General features: G+C 44.4%; 1 protein-coding gene across 8 annotated transcripts in view; it reads left to right on the forward strand.

Moving 5' to 3' along the window:
- Nucleotides 1-16,479, forward strand: part of ATP2B3 (ATPase plasma membrane Ca2+ transporting 3) — a 120,583-nt gene that overhangs the window by 97,020 nt on the left and 7,084 nt on the right. For 4 of the 8 annotated variants that reach the window (XM_082205708.1, XM_082205707.1, XM_082205709.1 and 1 more), the window contains one exon: nt 10-192. In XM_082205708.1, coding sequence (XP_082061834.1) covers nt 10-192 — 183 coding nt within the window. Of the gene's footprint in view, nt 1-9; nt 193-8,254; nt 8,409-16,479 lie in introns of all 8 variants that reach the window. The other 4 variants (XM_082205711.1, XM_082205712.1, XM_082205713.1 and 1 more) reach the window with 2 other exon arrangements.

Here is a 16,479-nt window from a genome sequence, read left to right on the forward strand (position 1 = left end):
CTTCTGTAGGTCATTGCCACCATCCCCACCAGCCACCTGAAATGCTTGAAGGAGGCAGGGCATGGCACCGGGAAGGATGACATCACTGATGAGGAAATGGCGGAGGATGAGGAGGAAATTGACCATGCTGAGCGGGAACTCCGTCGTGGCCAGATCCTTTGGTTCCGTGGCCTCAACCGTATCCAGACCCAGGTATGAGATAATGGGGAGGCGCCTCCCGCCAGGGCTTCCCTCACCCTTGCCCAACCCTTCCTTTGCTTTAGCAGTGACTTGACGATAAGCCTTTCATCTGGTTATCTCCTACCCCATCCCAAGACACCTGATGCTCATGCCTGGGGGAGAGAGAGAGAGACCTCCAATGCTGGTCTAAGCATTTCATTTCCCCGCTGCCTTGTTTCAGCAGAAAGAACTAATGAATGCAGTGCTTGGATGCATGAACAGAGGCAGCCTATAGAAGCAGAAATGGGATGACGAGTTGCTGGGTGGTTTGGAAATGCCCAGAAAAATGAGAACAAAATCTGTGGCTGAGATGGTAGCAGCAGAAATGGTGGCGGTGGAAGTAGCAGTAGTAGAAGCAGTCATAGAGTAGTCCTTTCTATAGTTATCAGGCAGGTCATTTGAATTCCCATATTACTTGTAGGGAATGGAGGATGAGAGATGGTGACTTGTCCAAGGCCATCCAGTGTGGCTGTAGCTAAAGACGGACTCAGTTCTGACCTCTCTGATAGTAGCAAGGATCCCTGCAAAGCCACAGGCTCCCGGAGCTGAGCCCATATTCTGTGCTCTTGCCCCATTTGAAGGGCAGAAGGCAGCCATAGTAAGGCCAGCAGAACATGCACTGTCTAAATCACCCAAGATGTTATGCTCCATGCTCCATTGCTCCTGTTTTTTCAGGACCCCAGTGAGGTGTTAAAGCTGGGGCATCAAACATAAGATCCTGCAGTGTTTTCACCCTACTACAGTCTACACAATCTGAACATTTGCAGGGCCACAAAGCCACAGGCTGGCGTACTTACTCTCAAGCCAAGCCACTGTTGAAATAGCCCAAGCTATTGACATTAAATTGGTATCTGTGCCTAAGACATACTTGCAAATGTCTGTGTGCCTCCTTGTACTGGGGAGGTGCAGGAAGCAGACTTTTGTTATGAACCCTCTTTCAAAGCCTCTTTTCTTCCCTGCCTGGAATATATTTTAGAAAGTGAAGCACCTGCAGTGGGTGGTGGACAAATGGAATATAGGTTTGGGGGAAATGATATTTGTCAAATTGAAGGAGAATGGGCATTTAAGTGGTGGAGCGATGAGGAATTTGGCCCTTCAAGTCATTTGGGTTTTATATCCCTTCATCTTACTAGTGGCAGGAACATACCTCCCTGTAGATTAATGATGTCTATAGTCCCCATATGGTGGCGACTGCACTGAGTAGCATCTAGAGCCTCAAAGTATGAACATGCACCTTGTTTCCTCTGTAAGGCAGTCCTTGCTTTCCTTATAGCCAGATTTTACAAGTTTGCCACAATAAGAATAAACTATGGAGATCAAATTCTGCAAATGTGCTTAATTGACTGGGTACTTAGTTTTCTATCACACCCATAAATCATTCAAATGTGATTTATTAGACACAAGTTTCATTTGGCACCTACAACAGTGACACGGTGGATGTTTTCATCCAAGTTTTTTCTCAGAGTAGGCCTATATAAGTTAATGAACATGACTAAGCGCTCATCCACATCTACAGAAAACCTGATTGCTGTTTGCTCTGATGGAGCACTAAAGAGCAGTTTTCCCCAGGGAAAAGCAATAGGACAACAGGAAATACAGATAAGCCCTAAGTCAGATCCATTAATTTCAGTAGGTCTATCCTGAGTAAATCTTAGTTGAATACCACCCAGTGACACTGACATTATCCCAGTTATAAGGAAAAGAGGTATTCACAGAAAATAGGCACTATGACACACAGAAAAGAACTCCTTCCATAGTCACTGGAAACCTTGCAACTCTCCTTCAAGTCTCAGGCTGCTTCCACACTAGGGGTTTATTCTGGAACTGCCATTCTTTGTCCACTTACTCTTTTAAGGGACATCTACATGACATTGTCATTAAATTGCACCTGCCCTATATTTTCCCTGTAGTTTTTTCAACTTCTTTTGAGAGCCCACAAATGTCGACATGGTTGGAACTGCTGCAGAAGCACCTTAACTCTACTCTTCTGTCCTTCTTTTTATCTTTTTAAGAAATGCAGTTTTGATGTGTGCAGTGACATTTGGGGCAACTGAGCCACACCTTTTCACCTTAGAACACTCATTACTACCTATCCATCTGGCTCCATTTTAGCAGTGTGTTGATTTTTTTAAGCTTTACTTTTAGATTTGTGTTAAAATGCTTTGTCACATTAAGAAAAAAATAAGAGCAGCGACACAATAACGCTTCAGTGAAAAAGCATTCTACTGCAAATGTTAAAATTAACAAATAAAATGAGCATGCTGCTGAAATGCATTTTTGCACTGCTTCCACGTGGCACTTTATTGTAGCAGCCTTGGTGCTGCTCATACATACAAGTTTTGTGCAGCACCCACTCAAAGTCGTCTTCATCAAAAGGGAACCTGTGAAAATGATAAATAGGGATTAAATGGGGGGGGTTATGGGACATCTTTTTGGTGGTGTTGTTGTTGTGTGGATGCTGTGAAAAACTTGGAAGCATGAGCAGAACAGTGGGCTTATCCACACTAAAGAGTGGAGCAAAATTCAAGTGTGGCTAAGCCCAGTGTCCACAATAACCTGCCGTACCTTCTTACCCATAATGCCATGTTACACCCTTTAATATGGACAGAACAGAATAAGATGTACATACTCCAAAAGTGCAATGCTGAGTGAAGTATGGGAAGTCCATTTCAGTTTCACATGTTGTTTAAAGCAGAAGAGCAATGTCTAATAGCCTACAGTCTGGAAGCACCCTCAGGCAACCACTTTTACTTCATCAGGCTTGTAAACAGCCATGAGGTCCAGAAACTTGTGTCTTATTTCTAAAAGGCAAATCAAATCTAGGATTATCTGGTATCTGACATCAGCACTGAAGATCAAGTACCACAGTCTTATCTCTGCAATAAAAGAATGCAAGATTATACTCGGACACAAAACCCACCTGAGGACAGGTTGTACCACCTCTAGCCATTGTGGGGCTTCTGTGCCACATACTTCAAACAAGGTCCATGTGAGAGGAACGATTTCAAGACAACCATGTCTAGCTTCTATGTTCTAACAACATGCTTTCTGATTGCAGCCCTTCCCCACCCCACCCCCTCCTCCCTTCCCACTTCCTCAAACTGCCTTAAAGAGGGAGTGGGACATGTGCCTGGCAATTTTTCTTTCCCTTTAGCAAGTCAAACAAAAGGTGGTTTGCCTTAAGACTTGATGCTCATGGGATCTCGGAAGTTCTCAGGCCTGGAGCATGATGAGGAATGACCAATGGCATGTTGCATAGCAAAGTTGTTGCTTAATGGATGAAATGAAATGAATAGAACCCGGAAACCCAACTCTTCTCCTGCACCAGCTCCATTCCATGTAAATATGGCTGAGTCCAAGGCATCCCAAAGTGATGGAGTCTGCCCAGCTGTCCCCACCCCTTATTCCCTTTTCTAAGAAGAAAATAACACACACTCATATGCAGCATGTGTCAGCAATGCAATGCAACCCAGGGATCCTGGTTTTGCTCCATACGGTAAACTTCACAAGACGTTCCCCTGCAGGAATGAAGGAGCAGGGCTTCCAGAATGGAGTGTAGGGCTACCAGGCAGGCCCAGGCCCCAGCTCTTTCACTTTTAAGCACTGTGCCTTATCCCCAGCCCGCTAAACTGGCTTTATCCTGTGAGATGGTGGCAAAGCATGGCAGCAACCTGGTGTTAATACCAATCTGCATCAACTTGCAAGGTGGAAGCATTTCCCAAGAGGCCGGCTAGCTGTTAAAGAGGTAGGATGACCATGTGTCTTGCTCTGCAGGGGATAATCCTGTACCTGAAGGGCTGTCTGTCTGGTCCAGGCCCTGTTTAAAGAGCCCTGTCTTGAAGTTGCCCATCAATAGTTAGCATATGGACTGTGCAGACACACAGAGCTCAGCTAGTCATGGTCTTCTTCCCTGCTATGGTGAGATGTGTTGTGTTTTGACTTAAATTATAGTAATTATTTCTAAACTTGCACCTATACATATAAACTAGCATATACAAATTGTATGCAATCTGTGTCCTCCTTTGTCCTCCTTTTTGGCTGATGCGTTTGCTTTTTTTGTGGTGCCAGCCTAGGAAGAAGGGAGCAGGTGCTTCCTGTGGTTCAGACTATGCCTTGCATAAAAAGATGACTGGCCTCAGAACGATGGAGGCGCTCCAGCATCCAGCTGCTCATCCCGTTTGCACCAGCAGGAGATCAAGAATTCCCAACTGGTCCATGGCCTTCCCTCCATTCCCTGATGGGTTCATCTGGTTTTATAACAATATACACAACCTTTGCTGCAACCTAGTGAGGACAAGTTCCCCATTGCATAACTGGGGGGAAGTGCAGCCAAGAGAGTGACTTGCCAAAGGCCACCTCAGTGAGTCCATGTCTGAGCTAAAACTCTCACACTTAATTTATTTTCCCTGCAGAGCCACACTGGCTTTGCGCCACTGCTCACATGTTGCTGGTAGTCATGAAAAAGTGAAGGTGCAATGAAGGTGACCTTGCAGTGTGACTCAAATACTCCACAAGACTGAGAATTGAGAGAATTGTGATTTCTGCAACAGACGAAATTCATCACATGTTCCATACAATTGCCTATATTTGAGAACTGCTAACGGCAGTCAGATTTTCGTTTCTTATTCTGGTACTTCAGATGGCCACCTGTCATGGATGCTCTTGTTGAGATTCCTGCACTGCAGGGGGTTGGACTAGGTGATCCTTGGGATCCCTTTCAACTCTTATATTCTATGGTTCTGCTATTTACGCATGGTTCACTGAAGGGCTCTTTCCCTTTCCCACCATCCCTTTCCCCTGTGGCATCACTGAGCCCCCTAGACGTAGTTGCTCAGTCGGGTGCATGGGACACAACTTGTTCATACATTGAGTGCAATTCAAATGGTAAGGCTTTCTATGGACTATCCCTATACCATTTCCTTTTGCAGGTGTTGTTTACATACTGGAATGATTCCTCCTACAATAAAAATAAAAATAAATGACACATCCTTGCATTTAGAAAAATGGCATATCAAGGCATGTTTTCCCTGACATACGTAGTTTTCTACTTGTGCAAGTTTGTTTCTGGGGAACATTCCCCAAAGTGCTAGGAAAAGCTTCACTGGTTAATTCTGCTGAATCTATCAATAGCTTTAATACCTCATTATGCTTTTTTGGGTGGGAAGGAGATGAGATGAGGTGGTTAGTGGCTAAGGGCTGGCTTAAAGAGAACCCTGGCATGCAGGTGACACAGGCAGTCAGGTGTGTTTTTACCTCCGTCCAAAACTTTGAACCAGGGTCTACAAACATAAATGCCTATGGCAGCAGGCTTGTCCATACGATGCCTGCACTCCTTTTTCTCAATGGACAAATAATGTGAGCTATGCATACTCACTTAGGCATTTGCAGAAATGGATGACACCACTATCCACCCCAATTCTGTATAAAATGGTCCCATAACCCTGCTGCATGAATTAGCTATGTGTGTTTCAGAAGTACCAACTACAACTGGTATATTTGGGTGGGGGAAATCCCCCCCCCATTAAATCTGGGGAGGGGGTGTCTTCCTAACCATGTGACTATGACTCGCTTGCTTGAGTCTTCGATAAACATCTTGGCCTGTTTGCTTTCACACTCTGGTATAGTAGTGAACTATATCAAAGAAGAATTTAAGGAGGGTAATTTGCAGGATTGGGAGGTAGATGCTCTGTGATTTTTTGTTCAGGTAGACAGCCTTTTCTACACAGTAATATTCTAATATTAGTCCTTTGATTCATTACTTATATGGCACAGCATGCTTCAATGTAGGGCAGCTCAATTTTAAAGCAAAAAAGTGGCAAACGTCTCCGCTCACACACGACCGAGCAATTTAATGATAATTTACTATTCTTTTTGTTCTTTTATTTATCTCTTGGGCAGCAGTGTGTTCCCTTTCTATACAGACCAACACTGGAGCACTCATTTAGCTAGCTGCACAACAGCACACTCTTCCGTTTTTTCCCATAAGGCGTATGCAACAGGAAGGCAGGGGTGCTATTTTGCTCTTCCATCCCAGACGTAATATTGCCCTAGCCATGCCAGCAGTGGGGGACCTCGGGGCCTCAAATTTCCCCGGCGCCCTGGGCAGGGCCAAAATCCAGTGCCTGCCCCCTCTCCATTCTGAAGTATAGTTCTGACATCCCCTGTGGCTCTGCGCCCAGTGCGCACAAACCGGCCACACTCCCAGGACTCGGCTGCCAGACATTTTATTTTATACTTAATTTTGCCAACAATTTTTATTTGCATAACTAAGATTAAACAAAACAAAATAAGTTCCTAGCCAGCCTCCAACAATGAGATAGGCTACAGAATGAAAAGCTACTCATAATCAACCTTCAACAATAAATAGGGATGGTTTTTATATACAGTATTTAGGCTGCAATTCTAAGTGGGTTAGCAGGAAATAAAAACAACAGAACAAAATAGCACTTTGTTCTGAGTAAGCCCACTGTGTTCATGTTGTTTCAACAAATCAGAAGTGGAGAATCGGTTTTCTTTGGCAACTTCAACAGTATAAAAGAAATAGAATCTCATTGTATGAATGTGTGAATTAGCCTTATATTTATAATTTGTCTCAGATTTATTTAGAAAATATTTATATGCTGCTTATCCACAAGAAGATCTCAAAGTGGTTGACATATCATAATGGGACCTACAACTATGTTTCATTTGTTTATAGCTCCTGGTGGGCTTCCACACATGTGGAAAGTTTCATGGAGCTGGGTATATTCTTACAGCGACTTCTCATGCAATCAACTGTGCTTGAGTTCAGGGCAATCTTGCTCAAAACATACATAGTATCCCCCAAGATTCAGAGCAGGGGAACTGTAAAATGCACCATTTAGAGACTGCACTTGCTTCTGTCGGAGTCCTGCCAAGGAAGGCCAGGCACTAGGGAGTAGATTTTGCCTTGACAGCAACTGTGACCTCAAGGGCAGTGCTTTTCTTTTCCCCTTAGGAATTAATGCCAGCTGTTCACATGCACAAGAGGAAGTGAAACGGTATACACTGGGACACAATTATAAGTGGAGGTAACCCTACTCCCTATCGCTGGTCACCCCAGTCCTCAAGGATCCAGCCAGCTGTTCTACAAAACCCCACCCCTTCATGTGTAAAATCCTATCTTGGGTTCAGTTCCTTGGGCATGCTAGAATGTGGCCATACGTTGAGAAGGAACAGACTTTTCTTGAATGAGAGATTTGTATTACTGCTCAGTTATACAGTGGTACCTCGGGTTAAGTACTTAATTTGTTCCGGAGGTCCGTTCTTAACCTGAAACTGTTCTTAACCTGAAGCACCACTTTGGCTAATGGGGCCTCCTGCTGCTGTCGCACCGCCGGAGCACAATTTCTGTTCTCATCCTGAAGCAAAGTTCTTAACCTGAGGTACTATTTCTGGGTTAGCAAAGTCTGTAACCTGAAGCGTATATAACCTGAAGCGTATGTAACCCAAGGTACCACTGTATAGCAATTTGAAATGTGCAAATGTTTTATGACCATCCTCTTGTTTGAGGCTATAGTCTTTGCCCCTTGGTGATGGCTAATGATGAACCTATTGTCCATGATTCTTGTCTTTTAATTATTTTATTATTTCCCCCAACGAAGCTGTAACACTGGTCTTCACAAACATCTTGTAGCAACGAGTTTCTCAGGTCAGTTGTGCCTTGCACTCTGTTCTTAGTGGATTGGCTGCAGCCATTTGTGTCTTGCTGGATTTCCCCCCAACAATTCTGGTATAATGTGCTGCTAAGGGTTTGTACTTTGTGTAAACTCTTTAGAAATGGAGCCTTCAAGTGTGACCAGTTGCCTCGATCTTCTGCTGGTGCAATTTGCTCTTTCCATAAAAGAACATCAGTGTGGTGCCAACTCCCACTAGCTGGCCTCTGGTGCATAATGCTTCATAGACTGTGGCAGGAGGCCAAACCCCCAGCATGGCCAATTCTGGCTGGTATGCGCTGTTCCACTGCAGCCGCTGCCCGCTGCCATCCAAATTTTCTATCTCATTTTCTCTCCCGCAGATGGAGGTAGTTAGCACCTTCAAGAGAAGTGGCTCCTTTCAGGGGGCTGTCCGACGCCGCTCTTCCGTCCTCAGCCAACTGCACGATGTAACCAATATTTCTACCCCCACTCACGTAATTCTCTCCGCCGCAAATGCCAGCGCCGGTGCCGGGAGTGAGTCTTGATTTCCTCTTACTGCTTGTGATTTTTTTTAAAAAAACCAAACCAAACAAAGACAAAAAAAAACCCATCCTATTGCTGCCCTCCTCCAGTATCCCCTCCCTTCTCTTCTATCCACCCCACCCACCCACCCCCTTGGCCCCTCGTTGCTGCAATCACTGTTGCAATATTATTTATTTCAGTTTTTTCTCTGTCCGGTCTCAGTCACGCCGGATTTACAACTTATATAAAGCCATACAATTTCTGCGCTTTGCCCCTCCTTCTTTAGCCACCTGCACCCCTTTTCTCCTTCGTTTGCTCACCTCTTTCACCTTCTCTATCAGTGGCTGCTGGTTTTTAATGGACTGGAGTCAGATCCCCAGCTGGTGAGGTCATGGGCACGGAGGGAGGGGTCTGCATGGGCAGGGGGCTCTGTTTCAGTCAAAGGAACTGAAGCACCGCAGAGCACTACCAGCTGGGGATCCAGCTTCTTTTCTCGGCCTAGCCACACATCTTGATGGTGATTGGTGTTTATTGTGGTGTTTGGTGTGTGTCACTCACTGTTGCACGTCAGAGTTTTGCTGGGGTGGGGTGGGTGGGTGTTGCGTAGAGGAGAGCAAAAGATTGGGTACCAGACCCCACAACATCAAACTTTTGGACAATAACAGCTTATTGCATCACCATTCCTGGGATAAATATGAAGTCATCTGTTGATCATAGTGAGGATCAAGGCAATTCTGGTGTAGATTAAATCTGTAGGAAGTCAGTACCAAAAAGAAAAAGAAATGCAGTTTTTTGCATAGAACCAGTCAACCAACACAGGAGAAGTTCTTCCTTCTAACCATGACTTCATGCCCCTGACTGGAGAGGACACTAGAATGAGCTGGCAGGTCAGACTCACATTGTTACCTCTAAACACCAGATGAGGCTGATTCAGGCCACTAATAGCTGTAGTGCAATTTACATTGGAATAAAGAGGCTTTGCTCAACAGCAGCTGTAAACATCTTCACTTACATGATTCCAAATATCATCTTCCACCTACACTTCACATTTAAACCAGTGCGGACAGGTTTAGTGTCAGGCTTGCCCATCAAAAATCCAGGGTGTTGAGTAGATTTGTCTTTTTTTTTTTTTTTTTTGTAAGATAGCTATCAGAAATCTATGATTCCAGGCACATATGCACTAGAGACAAACTGCTTTAACAGTTCCTCCTTCTTCCTTGGGAACCCTGGGAACTGCAGTTCTGTGTGGAGGAGCAGTGCAAGGATCTTGAACAGAATTCTCAGCATCCTCAGCAAACTACATTTATTTGTATGTTAGATCAGCCCTGTCTTGGTTCCTAGACTGGGAGCCAAAGCAGCGCAGCAGGTTTGAAACTGGTTTAAATATGCATGGTAGACAGCATATGGGGTCCAGAGAAGATGTCAAAGCAGCTCTTGTTCACCCCCCACTCAAAGTGAATTTATTATAGAAAGCCTCTGAATAAACAAATACTTTGAAAGAGATTGTGCAAGAAAACAACAATCCTTGCTCTGAAGGCTCAAGGCATTACAAGAGTGAAAAGCATGTTTATGGAAAGGACTGAAACTCTGGGGTCTGGGGTGTGTCAGGAAAGGGGAGCCTTTCACTTTGCTCAGAAGCAAAAGGTGAGAATATGCCTCTTGAAGGCACCCACAGGGGTGTCATGGACCAGTTCCTCCGTATGTTAATGAAAAAAGTGGTTCCCTTGCTCCTTTTTTCCTCCTCAGTCTCCTTCCTGTGCCTCACCTATCCTTCCCTCTTCAGAAACTATGCTATGCCAATGCTTTCTTGGAGGGGGGGCACAAAACCCCTCTTTATTTTTCATTTTTTGCACGACAGTGAAAGAACCAAAGAGGTAAGCTGTCCACTCCCTGAACTCCAGCTCTCGGATTAGGTCTCAGGTATTCTCAGCAAGTTGGTTTGTTTAGAATATTTCAACAGTCTCTTTTCTTTTCTTTTAACCAATCAAAGCCATGCTGGTGGTCATGCCAGCACTGTGGTGTGGCAGTTTCATGGTACCTTTTGGTATGACATGTACTGGCCTTGCTTTTCAAAGGGTGTGCACCCTACCACGTAAACCTTCGAGTATGGCCTCGTAATCTTTGCTGCAATTTCAGCAGTTGTTTCTCTCTCTCTCTCTCTCTCTCTCTCTCTCTCTTTTTCTCTTTAAATGCTGCCTTTATATTAAACTCTCTTCCTCCCTTCCAGCGAACTGCTGTTGCTCCTTGGGAAATTGATATCCATTAATGGCCTTTGGTCTTTCCCCCACCTCTTGCATCTTGGAAGTGCTGTGTCAGTTATTTTGGTTTATTTTGTTTTGATGATGATTATGTTTCTTTTTTAGGAACCATGTTGTGGATGGCAAATGGGTTTCTCCACCCTAATTTTTCCAAAGGGGAGTTTGTCATTTCAGGCTCACAGAATAAACAGGGACCACCTGAAACATTTTGATGCATGAAACAGAAAATCCAAACTGCACTTTCCACCCTCCCTCTTCCCTGCCCCTAATTAGCACATGGCACAAAATACTGAGCAGCTCCCCTGATCAAGTCATAATGAAATGAATAAACCCATGTAACAGTTCATTTCAAAGTGGCAGCTGCACAAGAACGTCCCGGTGGATTGTGTCCTGCAACTGTTAATGACACCTAAAATCACTGCCGCAGGCAGCTATCTCACCTCTTGAATGAAGCCTGATAGATTCCAATGTAACCTTCCTCCTCTTATCATTGTTCCACAAATGCTTCTGTGCTTCTACACTAAATGATTGGGTGAAATTGACATGAACAGAATAGTGACACAATTTCCACAAATGTAGATGTATTTACTTAAAGAGGTGTATAGTCCTGTACACCAGGAACCCTTTTTGGCCACTGCCGTTAACCATGTTGATAAAATGGATGACATCCCAAAAGTTTATTACATCTTTTTTAAATAAAGAATTAGCCTCGGTAGTAGGCAGAGCTGTAAAAAAACAACAACACCATTTGACACCAGCATTGCTGCAGCTTACCTAGACAGGGCTGTGGCAGGGTGGCAACAAATTACTAGTTAGCATTATTATTTTACAGTGTTTTAGCACTATAACACCTTAATACAGAAAGACACTTAACAGCATTTTCCTGTTGCATAACTGTTTTTCATTAAAGAAAATAAAGGTGGAATAACATTTCAGATCTAATCTAAAATGATTTTTTTTAAAAAGTGGTGTCATAAAACGCCACTCACTGCATGGGTTATAGTGAATGAATTTCAGATTGCTTCAACCACAGCAGGTTGGGATAGAACACAACAGGATGCCTGCACAGAAAACTACACATATACCTCTTGATAGTGTGGAAAGTCAATTGCAATTCCCCTTGTAGCTTAGGGCTCGTCCACACTTCCGCTTGTCCCACCACTTTCCCCTGGGAAAACCCACTGCTGCATTATGACAAACATCAATCTGCAGAAAAACAGGTTTGTTCTGATTCAGTGGTAAACAGCAGGTTTCCCCAGTGGAAAAGCAGTGGAACAAGTGGAAGTGTGGACGAGCCCTTAACATCATATCTTATACACATGAGCTGAGCAGTTATTGGCAATACTTCTGTGCCATTCATAGCAGACTCCGACATCCAAGTTGGTGACAAGTGAAAGTTCCTTCAAGGCTGCAGCTGCCTGCTTGGAAAAACTTTGACTGCTCAAGTGCTCATCTGTTTTGATATACAGGCGACTCTCAACTTACACTGGCTTACATTCTGCATTTAGTCAAAGCACATTTTTTTGCCAAACATGTAAAGCTGAATGCACACTAGTTAAATGTGCGTAAGTTGTGAGTTACCTGTACTCTTAAAGATGTGCCAGGTATTGTAGACCCTACGTAAGAATCATATCCGGATGTGGGTGTGCATTTCATTATTTGCTAGGGCTAGTGTTTAAATAAGAGTGGGGCGGAGTTTTAATATTTATTTTAAGAAAATTCATTCAATTTAAATGTTTGCTTATATGTTTTTATCATAGCGTTACTTTCCCTGACCATAAGCTAGAAAGACAAAATTAGTTTATCATGAACAGCAGTGATATTGTCAGGGCAGGATTCTGGGGCAGATGTCCAAGGTTCTACTCAGCAGAATGATCAGGAGAGCCCACAAACTCAAAAGGACTGGCTAGCTACATATTGAAATAATCAAATATTCTAAAGACATCTCTCACACATAAGACCATTAGTCAGAATCTAAAATTACCCAAGTGCTCCACTGCTGAGGTAAAAGTATCTACTACAGCAGTCCTGGTTATACATTCAGGAATTTGTTATATTGCAAAATCAAATTGGCCAATACTGTGAGAGCAGTTCGCACATACACACAAAATGGGGCACATGTATTGTATGGCCTCTACAATACCAGCTCCATGGATCTGGAAAGATATAATCAGTACACAATTTGCCAGCTCAGCCATGACGTGAGGCATCCTAGGAGTGCATAATCAGAATCACAACTTGCAACTTTCACTGCAAGCCTAAACCTCTCTACTCAGAAATAAGCTGAATTCAATGGGACTTGCTCCCAGATAAGCATGTATAAGACAACACAGACTTTGTTGCCCACTAATAGCCATCCTGCTGTTGTAATAACAAGGGCTAGTAAAGACTTGGGCTCTGATTCATGTTTGTAAATCTGGAACCAGAATGTGGTAGTAGAAGTCTGTACTAATAACGTTATCAAGGTATAATTGGTTGTAGTTGACAATAGGAAGTATTAGGGAGACACGTCCAGTTCCGCTAACACCTTCCCAGGGAGGCTGAGTTCATATTACATACACAAAGCACAATATGCATGACAAAAACAACATAAAACAAAACCCAATATTCGATACCCAAGTCTAAGATCTATTGGATACCTAAGTAGAAGGTTGCAGCCTCCCACAGGCTGCTGCCCAATATTCACTAGACCAGACTTCCCTAACCTGGTCCCCTCTAGGAGTTTAGAAAACATCTACCATCAGCCTCAGAACTCAGTAGCTAAGGCTGATGGGAGCAGTAATCCAAAATAGGTGGATGGAAGCAGGTGAGGGAAGGCTGCATTGGACTTTTTTGGAACCTATTTTTGGAACCCCTTTTCACTAGAGCCTGACATGAACCCCCTGTCCTCTTCCTTCTCCCTTGCACCTTTCCCTTACAAACTTTCCCTTCCTATTCTCTCCCCTTTGCAGCTGCCGAGATATCATGGATGGAACCACCTCAGTATCAGCCGGGGATTTCCTGTAGTGTTTTTGTAATAAAAAAGAAAGAAAGAAAAAATAGACACAAAAAACAATAACCCCAAACAATAAACCAGCCAAAGTGTTCCCTTCTCCCTCCCCCAACTCCCTTTCCTCGTTTTCTCTTCACCTGCCACCTTCATCTCATCACTGCTGCTTTCTGCTTTTTCATGGGGACTTGGGTCATCACATGCAGGGATAGGATGCAGCCTGCCTTCCCAGGAACCCTTGCCACCTCACCAAACAAAGAAAGGATGAAAAAGATAGGAAGACCCTCAGCTATTTTAGCATAGCCCAGTAAGGTCCAGATTTTCTATAGTGGCTGCTTCTTTAGGATCAACGAAGAGAGAGATGCCTGCTAAACCAGCACCTTCAGTTTTAGAATACTGTTTCTATCTGACCATGTAAAGGGCATTTTAGAAAGCTGAGAGTGAGGCTCACCAGGCATTTGGGCCTCTTAATGAAGGAGAAAGCAGATCTGAAATCCAGAGGCCCCACATGGTTGATCTGGTTGATCTAGTTGGAAAAATCCAGAACAGTGTTGAGAGGAAGAAGACCCACTGGATTCACCTATCCATGTGGTATTCCTGAATACATGCCTTTACTTCCACCCATGTATGTGAGTGGTGTCATTCATTCTTGGAGGGGAGGAGCTTCTACTTCTCAAGCCCCCATTAATATAAGAAGGCTCTCTTGCAAGGGGTGCCTACAGTAGCTCAATCAGAGGCGGGTTTAGGGCAGCACAACCATTTCCACTGCACCAGGCATTCAGCCTAGGGGGGCAGCGCAGGGCACCACAACTATGAAGTAGTGAATTGAGCAGAAAGGAAGGCAAGAGTCAGGTGCCTAATTTTTGCCTTGCATAGGGTGCTGCTGAAATTTGAAGGACCGAAGTCCTCCCCTGGCTGAATGAGTTCGCTAAGGTTGGAGACACAAGAGGGCTGGAGTTTAGATCTGGCATCTAAATTTCATCTTATAAAAGCCAGTGGTTCTGTCACACAGGCTGGGAGAACCTCTAGCCCTCCAAATGTTGCAATTCCCATCATCCTTGACCACTGGGTATGCTGGGTTGGGACTGATGGGAGTTGGAGCTCAACAACATTTGGAGACTACCAGGTTCTCCACCCCTGCTCTAACATGACCACAATATGGAACCTAGAGGCAGGCTCTGCTGAGGAAGAAGTGCCGAGACGAAGGGATGGCAGGCAATTTCAGGAATCAGTGGTTTCATCTGAGATCTGAGTTCTAGAGTACAAAGTAAATTCTATGAAATCTGGAACACTTGAAACTTCAGCCTGTTAGTGGGGCAGGCCCAGGTCAGTTTCCCCTTGGGAAACCTGGGAACTGTAGTTTGGTAAGGGTGGTGAGAATTCTCCATTACAGAAGCATCGCTCCTGTCAGAGAACTGCAGTTTCCCAGAAGCAGAACTGCTACTTGATCAGTTTATGGCTGGAATTCAGACATGTCGGGGGGAGGGTGTTAGCAGTGGGTTTTGTAACCTTTCCTGAACTGCTAGTGCAGAGCCAATGCTAAATCATATGTATTTCCACTATATACCCAGTGTCTTGAGCCCTTATGTTCCAAAAGGGTCCTATCCTGCCCCCCTCACCTGCGGCTTTCCCTCAGCCTGCTGGCTCATCTTTCTTTTCTGTGTCTTACCATCCGCTTTGGGGCAGGGGCAAGAGGGTAGCCTGTGGGGCATGGACGGAGGCACCAGTGGCACAGCATGAACTCATAATCCTCCCTTCCCTTGTCTCCTCCCCAAAACAGCAAGGATGGGCCTCAATACTCGAAAGTTTACCGTACTGTTGCAGCAATGCATGGGTTTTTCTTCACTTCGTGTCCTGAGGCTGTGATTGGAGGCATCTTTCACTGTCTGTCTGTCTGTCTGTCTGTCTGAGCTGTTTTGCTTCTCTGAAGTCACAGTTTGGGGTTTTCTGCCCTGGTTTTCTTGCAGCATGAAAGCAACCCCTCCTTCCTCATCTCCACTTCCTCCATCCAAAACTTGCACTCTCCCAGTGGTGCATTGGGGGGGCGTTGCTATATGTACCAGCAGCTGCAAACCATCCACCACCTTGCTTTCCCATCTGCACAGCACAACACTGCAACCTTTTCCTAAGAGGGCAGCACTCCAAGTGGGTCCATGGCTTGGTTAGGAATGTAGTCTGATGGCATCACCAGCTTCCTTTAATCAAAACCCCCCAACCAATATCCCTATTTCAAATCTCAAATTGTTTTAGTTGATTCCCTTCCTGCCCCAGTAATAATCCTCTGTTTCCATCCCTTCTTAAGAGGGAAAAAGCACTATGGGGGCATTTCATTCAGCTCTGCACAGCCTTTGGCCCTGCAAATTGAATGTAACCCACCAGCTGTGTAGATACCACCAGTTGGTAGATACTTGACACAAACAGGCAGATACCAAAAACAGGAAGCTCGTGGGCTGGCTTGGTGAATTACAAATTATGTAGGTCTCATTGAATCCATTCTCTCAACTCTCCTGTGAGCTACATACAGTATGGTTACAATACCCATTTATGACAATTTGAACCGGACAGAGAAAAGGTGATGCATCCCTGCTCCACCTTCAGGTTTTAGAGACAAACTGCACATGAAGACATGCTGCATGTAGGGCTGTTTTATTTTTGCTTTTTACCCTTTGCCCCTTAGGTCTTTATCTACTAAAAAGAAACCTCCCCCCCCCACCAGCCCCCCAAAAGCTTTTTGTCTCTCGTGGGATACTGCCTAAGGAACTCTGAGAAATGTAGTTCTGAGAGTGATTTAGGTCTTTCCAGTATGATGATTGGCAATCTACCTTCTTTGACAGGT

The sequence above is a fragment of the Podarcis vaucheri genome (genome assembly GCF_965113315.1).
Source record: "Podarcis vaucheri genome assembly, chromosome: 17".
Taxonomy (NCBI): domain Eukaryota; kingdom Metazoa; phylum Chordata; class Lepidosauria; order Squamata; family Lacertidae; genus Podarcis; species Podarcis vaucheri.